This window comes from Staurois parvus, unplaced genomic scaffold, assembly GCF_062004578.1.
Source record: "Staurois parvus isolate SC_StPar_1 unplaced genomic scaffold, SC_StPar_1.0 ptg000472l, whole genome shotgun sequence".
In the NCBI taxonomy this organism is placed as follows: Eukaryota; Metazoa; Chordata; class Amphibia; order Anura; family Ranidae; genus Staurois; species Staurois parvus.
Window position 1 is genome coordinate 1,755,437 of NW_028318268.1, and position 12,611 is coordinate 1,768,047.

Genomic DNA, 12,611 nt, shown 5'->3' on the forward strand with positions numbered 1-12,611 from the left:
ATGGCATTTATGAAGTGGTTCCAGGGGCCAAAGAGTATATCTATATTTAGTCATCACACACTGGTCAGAAGTGACACTGAAGATCATTTATATCTATCTGCAAATCAACAAAAAGACTGCTACATAAAATTGCATCTAAAGGCAAAAGAGGAGTAAAGAAGGGTTAGAACCCCCGTCAGTTTTTTTTTTTTTGTAACTTTCTGTGCCCTTATTGGTAAGATTTGTTTACCTTGTGACCATTGTCATCAGGATTAAAAGTGAGTGAAAGTCTAAATGCTCAATTTTCCCAAGAAAAGGAAGTCTTCTAAAGGGGACATTTGTGTCAGTGACAATTGTCGAAGAGAAAATCTCCTCACTATGGAGAGATTTCTTCTCACTTCCTTCTCTGTTTAAGGTACAGTACAGAAAATTAAGTGATGTTATCTCCCCAAAAGTAAAAACAAACAACAACAGGGGTTTTACATCTTCCCTACTATATCCAAAACCAAAAAAAGCTTTGGCATAAAAGCGTATAGTGTCTAAAACTCTGTAAAACTTTTTAAAGTGCTCAGTTTCTTCCACACCTACAAAGAGTCAAGTTTGAAATGTTAGCCCATTAAACTACCTGGTGGTCCCTAGCCATCTCCCAGAACAAAGTAGCTGTTATATCGGTATCTTGCCAAGAAAAATATCAAATGTGGCACAAAATTTTTAAGGAGGCTGTAGAGAGCACAATTGTGGACGCATTGTTTTGTGAAGAGGCGGTTATAGCAGTGATCCCTAGCAATTTCTTGTAATGTGTCTCCAGTCTACGACTGTCTCCTGTAACATGTCCCCAGTCTTCAACAAATCCTAATGCATGTTTGCAGTCTCCTACTGTCTCCTGTAGCGTGTCTGACCAGGTCTTGTAGCATGCGTCAGGAACATCATGCCAGCTGCATGGCACATGCACCACAGACATTGGCATCAAGTTGAATATTTAAATGGGAGTTCTGCATAGCTTAATTGCTGAATGGTCTTTCAATCTGTATTTCTATGATTCCTGACCCTGAACTTGTTCCTAACCTTGATGCTGACCTGGCCTCAACCTGACCTGCTCTTAAATTATCCCCGCTTATGATTGCTGCTCATCTCCATTATGGACCTCAACCAGTACTTCTGACCAAGATTCTGCTTATCAACTTGGTATTTGCTTCCAGCATATTGCAAACCTCTTTTTGTTTCGGACCTCAATGCTGGCTTTGATTTGATGCTTTGCTACCCACTTGTTACCTACCCAGCTTGTGACCCAACTCTGCTCATATCAGAATTTGGCGTATCCTCAGTGCACTGAGACAGCTTCAATCCTGCAATTCTGCTACCAGTGCTCCCAAGTTCCAGCACTCAGGTATCTGTGCTTTTACATCACCCTTGCAGGCCCTGTCTTTAATTCCAGGGGTGCTTGGAGGGAAATCAAGTAAGAGGCCAATCTCGTCATCTCTGGCTCCTTATGATGATAGCATGCCCATAGTCTCTGACCACATTTACACGATTGTGGTCTCTGACTGCTTTATCATTACATTCACTGAATATTATGAGCGGTGAGGTCAGGGGCCATGCTTCAGGCCACCTATTTCAAGTAAGTTGACCACCAGTGATGTAGAATGTAATGGATTACTACTACTATTAGCAATATCAGAAGAGTGTAGAAACGAAATAGCACAGATCGGGAGTATAAAACTGAAGCGCTGCTAAGCCGGATGTGCTCAGCTACAGATGTGCCAGGAATGTGTGTCCGTGGACTATTTTCATTACATTCAGCGACAGGCGCACTCAGATGTTTACACTATGCATAAACATAAAGGGGAAGGAGAGATAACGGTCTGAACACACATCAAAGCTGCTTTTATCAGCTTTAGCAGACAGCAAAATATATTTTTCAAATTTTAAATGAAACCCCCTGCTATTTTTATCCAAAACACAGGTGTTTACGTGGTATGCCTGTGGGAGGCAGACAAGGAACCAATGGGTACTGCAGGCCAATTTGTTACTTCCAGACACCCCACCATGGATAATCTATTTGCCTCATTACTTAAAGTGTATGTCAGGGCAAAAAAAAAAAAAAAAAAAAGCATATGCAGTACATCTCTGCAATACATGCATATTTCCCCATGGTTTATCCATTAACACTTTTGCTGCCAGAAATATTTTTGTGGGAGTTTTTTCACACACGTTAAAATACATATTTTAGGTCTGATGATTAGTTTAAAATATATATACACAGGCGTACCTCGGTTTACAAATTTAATGCATTCTGTGGGACTTTTCGTATTGTGAAAAATTCGTAAATCTAAACGTAGTGTCCCATAGGAATGCATTTAAAACCAATTAATCTGTTCCGGAGGTCAGAAAAAAGTTTAAAAAAAGTCTTGATCTGTTCAAAACTCTTTATAAAGGGCACTTTAAAAAGGCATAAATACTGTACAGGGACATGATTAAAAATTAATTTGTAAATACATCGAAAACCAATGAATCCGTTTGTATTGCGAAAATAATTCATTAATGCATTGAAAACCAATCAATCCGTTACGGAGGTCAGAAAAAATAAAAAAAAGTCTTTTATCTGTTCAAAACTCTTTATAAAGTGCACTTTAAAAGGCATAGTACTGTACAGGGACATGATTTAAAAAAAAAATTGTAAATGCATTGAAAACCAATTAATCTATTCGTATTGTGAAAAAAAAATTGTAAACTGAGGCATTATTTTCAATGGATTTTCATTCATATCCCGAAAATTACATTAACCGAGGCGTTCGCAAACCGAGGTACGCCTGTATTTTCTGAAAGCAGAGACCTTGGAGAATTAATTAGTGTAGTTCAAATTTTTTGTCACACAGTATTAGTGCAACAGTTTATATCAAACTCATATTTTCAGTTAAAAAAAAACAAACTAAAATTAAATTACCAACCATATAGTAATGAGGTTGCAACAAGCAAATTAATACCAAACATGTCAAGCCTTAAAATTACTTGCACCCGTGAAACGGCAGCAAATTTCTGTACACAAAATTTTACATAGTTGACGCTTTAATAGCCATTACATGATTAGTCAGGTAAAAAATAAGGTTGGAAAAAAAAGGTGGCTGTAAATCCTTACATATACCCAGTGAAGTGACTGGTCTCAGCTGATACACAGAGATGAAACAAATCCTCCTACATAAGCTACTGTATACCTGTTTATTTGTAGTGCCCTCTACATCTATTCAAAGTCCAGAATTAATAATGCTTGCCTGAGCTATCAATGGAGGGGGAACACCAGAAATTACGCTCTGCAGAGCTCAGTGAGGAGAGCTAATTGGATGGCAGAGACACCCCCTGCCCCCTTCACACAGCTCACAGGAACAGAGCTGAGGCTGTCAGTCACAGGCTGTGTGCTGGAGCTCCCTCCCTCCCTGTCACCTTTTTGAGTCCTCATGCACAATGGACATTTTTACAGCTGCTGTTTTTGGCTTTTGACATTTTTTTTTACATTTTTTTCTACAGCCAGCAAACTCCCCGGCATGTTATCCTATGTGTCCATGCACACATAGACTGTAATCAACATTTTTTGGCAGGGACGTTTTTTGGCTGGAAAAAATCCCAGGACTAGTGAGTTTCTAGAGAAGCTTTTTAGTTGTAAAAATGCTCTAATGCTGAAAAACGTGGGTAAAAAAAAAACGCTAAAAAAAGTTAAAAACCACAAAACGCTGATAAACGCGAATACAAAAATGCTAAAACACTCAAGTATTTAACGTGACTTTACACAGTTAAAGTTACCAATGTTATTAAAACGCCCCGTGTGCATAGAGCCTGACTTTTGGTGTAAGGAAAACATGCCAGAAGTGACATATTATTATTATTATATAGTGTTTATATAGCGCCAAAGGGTATGCTCAGCGCTGTACATTAGCGAGGGGGACAGAACATGAGACAATACAGTAACAATACAATACACGAGGGGTTAGAGGGCCCTGCTCTTTCGAGCTTACAATCTAGGAGGGAGGGGATAGTGGTTCAGGAGGAAGTGGCTGTGGGGGATGGAGTGGTAGGAGGAGTGGAGGAGATCAGTTGTTAGGTGAGGGTGGGGTAGGCTTCCCTGAAGAGATGGGTTTTCAGGGTGCACCTGAAGGTGAGGAGGGTAGGTGACAGTCTGATGGATTGGGTTAGGGAGTTCCAGAGGATGGCGGAAGTCCTGGAGAAGTCCTGCAGTCGGGCGTGGGAGGAGGAGACCAGGGAGCTAGAGAGTAGGAGGTCTTGTGAGGAGCAAAGGGCACAGGTAGGGTGGTATTTGGGTATCAGGTCAGTTAGGTAGTTTGGGACAGCGTTGTGAATGGCTTTGTAGGTCAGAGTTAGTAATTTGAATTTAATGCGTTGGGCAATTGGGAGCCAGTGAGGGATTGGCAGAGGGGGGAGGCAGATGTGGAGCGGTTGGTGAGGTGGATGAGTCTAACCGCTGAGTTCAGGATAGACTGGAGTGGGGATAGCATTTGTTTGGGTAGGCCAGTGAGAAGGGAGTTGCAGTAGTCCAGGCGTGAGATGATGAGGGAGTGTACGAGTTGTTTAGTAGTGTCTGGGGTGAGGAACGTGCGTATCTTGGAGATGTTGTGGAGGTGGAGCCTGCATGACTTTGATAGTGATTGGACATGAGGTTGGAAGGAAAGGTTTGAGTCCAGGGTGACACCCAGGACTTTGGTGTGTGGGGTGGGATTGATGGTGGCGTTGCTAGTCGCGATGGAGAGGATGGGGGGGGGGGCGCGGGCTGGGGGGAAAACTAGGAGCTCAGTTTTGGACAGGTTTAACTTGAGGAAATGGAGCGACATCCAGTCTGATATATGCAGAAGCAGCAGACAGAAAAGACATTTAGTGCTCTTAATCAAGACAAGTGCACACTATAGAGGGATATGCTTTGTTCTAATTTCATGTTTGAGGTTTACAACCACTTTAAAGCGGAGTTCCACCCATTTTTAATACTTTACCTTATTATGTAGTCCCTGGGAAATAAAGAACAAGTTGGATATTTTTTTTTTTAATATACATACCTTTTAATCCACTGCAAGCCTGCAGTTCCGGTCCCGACCGCCTAGACGATAATGTCGTAAGGCGATTTGCAAGGTCTCCTGGGATGTCATTTCTTGTATCCCAGGAGTCCTTTGGATTCTTGTAATCGCGGGACTTGGAAACCAGAAATGATGCGAATGGGAGGTGTTCCGCGCCATTTTAGCGGAGTCCATGATTATATACATACATACATACTATATATATTGTGTGTGTGTATATATATACACATTAATATATATTTTAGGTGGCGACTTTAGACTTTACTTTTCCTTCCCTTCCTTACAGTAAAGTGCTGTACTTCATCAGTCCCCACCATTGATATGGCAACCTGTATTGCACACGTTGCACCGAGCAGTGTCTGTACTGCGCATGCGCGAGAACGAGTGGTGCATGCTGGGATAGCCAGCAGCACCGATTCCCGGAAATAAATACCTCCGGGCTTCAGATGCCCACAATTATCATGGCGCCTGCCTGCTTCCAAGATCATGGTAAATGTTTAAGAATTACTAAGTAATTACAATGTTTCTACTATTGTATTATTCCAATTAAGGCTATTTGAAAAGGTCATCGTGGATCTGCTTTTAACAAAAATTTATTAGGGGGACTGGAGCTCCTCTTTAACCTTGAATGATGGCCCTAGAATTCATGCTTTAATTCTACGGTGCATTGTGATACCCAGTACATTTTTGTATGTAGGTGCCCCCTATCCCGCCAAAGTGTTCATTTTTTTCATTCATATGTAAATGTACATGGGGGAAGGGGGCTTTACATTTTAATTTGAGGGGAGTTAAATTCTTGGGTATAGCTTTAATGGTTTTAAACTTTTTTTCACCTAACTTTATTACTATCACAAAAGGTGCTGAGTTTCTGATGTAACAAAATTCCCCAACTGAATATTTGACAGACCAAAAGGTAGAAAATAGGAGAAGTTCATGGTTAAGGTTTACACACACTTCAGTATACATGAAACACAGTTTATCATGGCTAATACAGCCATTCACAGCTTCACGAAATACCCAGATAAGATGATTCACCCCTTCCACATTCTGACCTACAATGTCATTGGCACTGCGGACACAAAGAATGCTTATGCTTAAATTTCCTGCAAATAGCACAAACAATAACATGCATTTGTACAGTACAAGATCACAAATGTTATTCATATACAATATTGCAGAGACCATGTAGTCCCATTTACACAAGATAAAGTTTTTTTAGTTGCGGTCATACTATTCAGTTTTCTCTTTGCAGCTGTGTTGGTGAGTTGGACAGATAAGCAAAAATTTAGACCAATCAAAGAGCTAGTTGACAATGTTAAAATGTATGTAAACTCTTAACAAATTTCTATTATTCGCTCCATTTAGGTCTGTTCAATATACAATTGAAAGAGTTTTCTTATATCTGTTTGACAAATGCAAAAAAAAAAAAAGGAGGTAGCATTAAATCAACACCTGCTTTAATCCCTAAAAGCTCACATCACCCCACCACTTAAATGGGTTACATTTAGCAGGCGGTACTGCCTGCCAAATGCAACAAACAGGATCATTTTATATATATAGTCAAGTTTTATTGTTTAACAAATAAAATATCACAAACCAGAGTCAAGACTTTCATTATTATTACAAAATGATATGTAGTATGCCTAATGAGCTCCATGCATTACCTTGTTAATACACATATCAAAAAATTCTCTCATAGGGTCAACTGATCCTAGTAATTTACGTCAGATTCAAGAGGACCCCATTGACACCTGATCATAATATCACATATCAGCAAAATGACAGAAAATAAGAACCACCAAAGAACAAAACTAGGAAAAGAAAGAAGAGAAAAGAAAGAAGAGAAAAAAAAGGGAGAAAAAAGTAAGAGAAAATGTACCAGAATAAATGTAAACCATCTACTAATTGTATAAATGGGTAATAGAGACATGGCATGTGACACAGGCAGGTATCCAGGATCTCATAAATTTTTTACATATCATTATTGAGGTATTATGAAAGGTTCCTCCAGGCTTGAGGGTGCAAAGAAAAATTTCACAAAATAAATCTCAGTAAAGAAGAGTCACCTCTAGCTCATTCAGGTTACACACTGGCAAAGCTGTCAGAGACTAATCATGTTATAAGAATTTGTGGGTAGAGAACCATTCACGGTCAGTAATATTGTTCGAAAAGTATAGCCATCCAGGCGAAATATCTCAAAATTTTTCTTCCTTATCTTGTGAGGTGAGCACCTACCTCTCTGCCTTCATTATCCTATCCAATTCCGTCTTCCACTCAAGAACAGTAGGACAGCTGTTCATTTTCCAAAAACCTTTGAAAGACACTATGTATATCACTATGTACATCATGGAATAGGTAGTGAAGGGGTTATGTTGCATAGGCTTGAAGGCAGGTTTTTGTACCCATAATGAGATCTCCTCCCAGAATTTTTTCAACTTTTGGATACCACCACCATAGATGGAGGAATGAGTCTTAAGTTCCAGCGCACAACCCTACCAGCAATTCAGGAATATTCCCAGAAAGATTTTGGCGAAGGGAGCAGGGGATTTATACCAGGGCAATAGAAGTTTATAACATAATTCCTGTGTTTTCATATTAATGGATGAAATGTGAGAGAGTTTGGATATTTTTTGTAACTTAGCTGTGAGAGTGCAATTCCTAGCTCCCTTTTCCATTCTCTGACAAAGTATGGGGCCTGTCCTGAACCTTGGGAAAGCAAGAGTCTATACATGTGGGAATGTAGGTGTTCTGTGTCTCTTTCAGTTGCACACATGGATTCAAATATGTTCAGGGACTCTACCTCTCTCAACTTGGGGGAGAACTTGAAGTAGAAGTCTGCCAATTGCCTGTAATGCCAATGGTTCATTGGGAACTGTCCTAGTTGTTGTCATAAGGAAGCTAGAGGGAAAAGCTTTCCCTGGGGAGCACATTTACAAGTGATATTGCCATCTTTCCCCCAGGATTTAAAATGAACATCCTGTCCTGATTCAAACAATGGAAAATCCCACAAAGGGCAACAGCAGGGAGCCAAGCTACCAGCAGAGTTGAGTCTACCCCAAATTTGAAATGTGGAGAGGGAGATAATGAGGTCTGTCCGGCTGGACCTCTACTGAGTACTAGGAATCCATGGTGCCCCTTCAAGTTTTCGGCCAGCTATTGTTTTCTCTAAGGCCACCCAAAGTTTATCAGTTGTGTTGTGATACCAGTTGAAGATGTGTAGTAAAGCCATCGCTTTACAGTAAAGGTTGACATCAGGAACTCCAAGGCAGCCATCTATTTTTTGTTTGCACAAATGGTGTAAGCTGATCTAGGTTTCTGGCTCTGCCAAACACACAGTATGTGCTAATCAGTCTCTGTGTTTGTCGGAAAAATAGTTGAGTAAGTCCTATCAGAACAGCATACAAAAAGGTAGATAATCCTGGAGATGACATTCTTTTTTATTATATTTATCCTGCCCAGCTATGTTAGTGAGGGCTTTTGCCAACTAACTTAGATCTTTTCCTATGTCAATCAGTAAACAGTCATAGTTACATTAATACAGGAGTTGTGGGTCAGGAGATTTGTAAGTGTCCAGATAGGAAAGAGAGACAAAGGGGGATCATTTCTGCCATGCCACAATGCAAAGTGCTGCGGTCACAGCCTGTGTAAGTACTCGTATGGCTGCTTTTACAGCTTAAGGGATTAGTTGAGCGGAGGTAAAAAAATGACTGAACTGCCTGTTTTTATTGCCCCTCTTCCCCCAGGGGGTCTATTTATATAGCAATGAATGTGACTTTCGGCAAACATTCTTGGGTAGAAATTAAATCACTGTCATTTAAAATATTTACTTCAGAATCTGCAATAATAGCAATATTGTTGTTGACACTTGCTGCTGATGGGGCTGCTTAACCACTTGCCCTCCTGAGGATTTACCCTCCTTCCTGACCAGGCCATTTATTGCGATATGGCGCTGCATTACTATAACTGACAATTGCGTAGTCATGCAACACTGCACCCAAATTAAATTTACATCCTTTTTTCCCACAAATAGACCTTTCTTTCGATGGTATTTGAGCGCCTGTGCGTTTTTTAATTTTTTGCACTATAAACAAAAAAAGACTGAATTTTGAGGAAAAAAAACAATATTTTTTACTTTTTGCTATTAAACATGTCCAGTAAAAAAATTTAAAAAATCAAATTTAGTCATAAGTTTTGGCCAAAATGTATTCTGCGACATCTTTGCTAAAAAAAAATCCCAATATGTGTAAATTAATTGGTTTACACGAAAGTTGTAGCGTCTACAAATGGCGGTACAGATACTGGAATTTTTTTTTTTACTATTAATGGCAGCGATCAGCAACTTATAGCGGGACTGCGGTGGGCATTCTGACACTGGGGGGAACTGACTTGGTGTCACTGACATCCCCAGTGACACCAATACAGTGATCAGTGCTAATAAAAAGCACTGACACTGTACTAATGGCACTGGGCAGGAAGGGGTTAATATGTGGGGCGATTAAAGGGTTAACTGTGTGCTGTTTCACTACTTGGGTTGGCTAAAAGCACACTGTTTTGTATGGTTCTGCTATGCAGAGCCATGCAAAGCAGTGTGCAGGAGCTGACAGGGGAGAGATCTGTGTTGTTTATACACAGGTCTCTCCCCTGTAGGAGATACTTAGCGATCACCAGGTGCTGGCGAGTAATCATTGGCCGGGACCCAGTGATTGACAGCTGAGGCCGCGAATGGCAGCGTGGGTAGGGCACTCGTGTGCGCCCCCTACCCTGAACTGCAAAATCACGTATATACAGTATACACGATTTTGCACACACATGCCACCCTGTAGCAGTATTTCTGCATTACAGCGGAGCTGAACTGGTTAAGAAATGTTCGGAGTGCTATAGCACACCCAAGTAGACCCCTGGTGCCGACATGGTTACTGGGATTTTTCTAAGCTAGCATGTTGGTAATATTCTAACATTCAGACTTATGCCCCATACACACAACCAGGGGCGGACTGACAACTCATGGGGCCCCTGGGCAATAGGGGATCATGGGGCCCCTGTGTCCTTGCCCAAACTCAAAAAAGCCTATGAAAAAAGGTACCAGGGGCATCTCATGAGGCCCCCTACTGACCCCGGGCAGTGCCCGAGTTTCCAAATGGTCAGTCCGCCCCTGGTCAGTAAACCCCCCAGCAGGTTATCCTATGTGTCCATGCACACACAGACTGTAATCAACGTTTTTTGGCTGGGATGTTTTTTGGCTTTAAAGAAAACCCAGGACTAGTGGGTTTCTAGAGAAGTTTTTTAGCTGTAAAAACGCTCTAACGCTGTAAAACACGGTAAAACGCAGAAAAATGGCATTTTGCCCATTTTTTTTACCAAAAAGCACTTTTTTATGGTAAAAGAAAACCACTAAAAAACGTGAAAAAACATGGGAAAACGCCGCTAAACACTAATGCAAAACTGCTAAAAAAAAAGCTGAAAAACTCACGTTTGCTGGGTTTTTTGCCTTCCTCTGGATCAACTGTGGGTATAGGATTATAACTTTTTTTTTCTCTATGGTTGAACTGGATGGACTTTTGTCTTTTTTCAGCCGGACTAACTATGTAACGTTTTTAACGTGGCTTTACACAGCTAACGTTACCAGCGTTATCAAAACGTCCCGTGTGCATGAGGGCTAAATGTTTACAGAACTTAATTAGAGCCGTTTAGCCGTGTACTTACCATTGTGTCTCGTTGTTGGAGCTGGTGTAGTGGTAGCAGGCTGAGTTGGTGAAATAACGGTCTCTGTAGTGTCTTGCAAGGAGCTGCGATCTCTTTGGTGGTGAATATAATATTCCTTAGGAAGCCAGTACTCATACTCTATACCCAAATTCTGCTCTGTAAAGAGGACCTACAATATAAGACACGAGACATAATTAAGATAAATAATATTCACACATAATGGCTTGTAATATGCAGTAAGGTGAATTTATAATGACATGCTATTGTTGGACAATGGTCTGCTTCCTTCCATATTTGTATAAACATGGCTGGGACAGTCACTTCTTCTCTACTGTAGCGTCTTTCTATATTCACACTTTGCAATGCTACATAAACTGTAGACAACAGTTATGGGTGGCAAGCTGTAACCCTTGTGTCCTCTGCACTTTTAAACAGTAATTACAAATTGAGAATGCAAATTAATTTCATAGCAATCTGACTAAGGTATTTGGAATATATACATTCACATTTATCACAAAATATTTCTTATTGTTACTGATGACTGGGTATCTCATTCGGGGCTGCTGTTTGAAACCACAGGGTCCTATACAACCAACCTGACAGGCCCCCTGCCCTCAAAAAAAAAAAAAAAAAAAAAAAAAAAAACACAGTATACTCTGCTTTAGTTATGAATGAACACAATGAGTGATCGGTACCAATCACTCATTGTGTTAATTCAGGAAAGGAAGGGCTAGCAAATGTGACATTTATCAGACCCTTCCCCCACTCTCTATCCTGAAGGATCTTATTCTGTGCTTGCATTTGCTGCTGGTAAGGAGAAGAGAGAACAGCAGCACTGCAGTGTGGGGGGCACACAGGGGGGCTTGGGCAACAGGGGGAAATGTATGGTGTACAGGGAGGGTGATGGGTGGGGTGGCAATTACTGGAACTGATCCCCTGTATGGCTCTCTCTACAGCAGCTGAAATCCAGCAGGAGGTAGAGGAGAAGAAGCCAGCTTTCAGCTGCTGCAGAGAGATCCATACAGGGGATTTGTCTAGTAATTGCCCCCCCATGTTGTGCTGATCACACTCTCACTGCCCACATCCAATTCACCTAGTTGCATGGGCCCCCCTGCTGGCCTGGGCCCCGTACAGGAGGACTGGTGGCACCCCCTTATCCACGGCCCTGATCTCATTATGCATCCACAGGGTACTGGGCCCTTATGTCAATGGCACTCCTAGCAATTACATGGTCTGCTGGGGCTGACGTTATATTTTTGGCAGCAGAAGCAGAGAGGGTGGCAAGCTGTTTTCTCAAGTTGCAACCGGGGTTACTTAGATTTAAAAGAATGTGATATTTTCAATCAAATGCAAAAGCACATTGACAAATATGATTTGTGATTTTCTGTTTTATATCTGTTATATCTATTTTGGGGTCTGGTTCTTAACTTTGGTAGGCCATTAATGACATGGCTCATATTATAAAAAAAGAGACTTTTAGTTGGAAACATCTGCAGATCAGCACATAAAAACCTGCTCAGTTTTTCTGCTTATTCAGCCACCAGTTTCATAAGATGCTAATTAAAGTAATACTATACTTGGGGTTACGTGAGATGGCACCAAGCCCTACATATGCCAGTACTTTCAGCTCAGTAGAGTTAAATTGTTATCTTGATCTCCCTGGTCCAAAAATTTCACATCATTACTAACAAGCTACTACAGCTGAACTGCGTCCAATCTCTGAATCTTTTTTAGAAATAAGAAAATATTGAAGCATGTGAAATCGTTTTTTTAGAGGAGTTTAACGATAAATTTCAACATCCTTCTATTCTGTTGGTTTAGGATTACTATTTCTATGTTTTCCTTATATAGGAA

The 12,611-nt window shown here is 40.8% G+C and overlaps 1 protein-coding gene across 1 annotated transcript in view; it reads right to left on the bottom strand.

The window, feature by feature from the left end:
* LOC149452440 (ADAMTS-like protein 5) overlaps positions 1-12,611 on the bottom strand; it is a 133,714-nt gene that overhangs the window by 23,404 nt on the left and 97,699 nt on the right. The window contains exon 10 of the mRNA XM_089689384.1: positions 10,758-10,926. Coding sequence (XP_089545510.1) covers positions 10,758-10,926 — 169 coding nt within the window. The remainder of the gene's footprint in view (positions 1-10,757; positions 10,927-12,611) is intronic.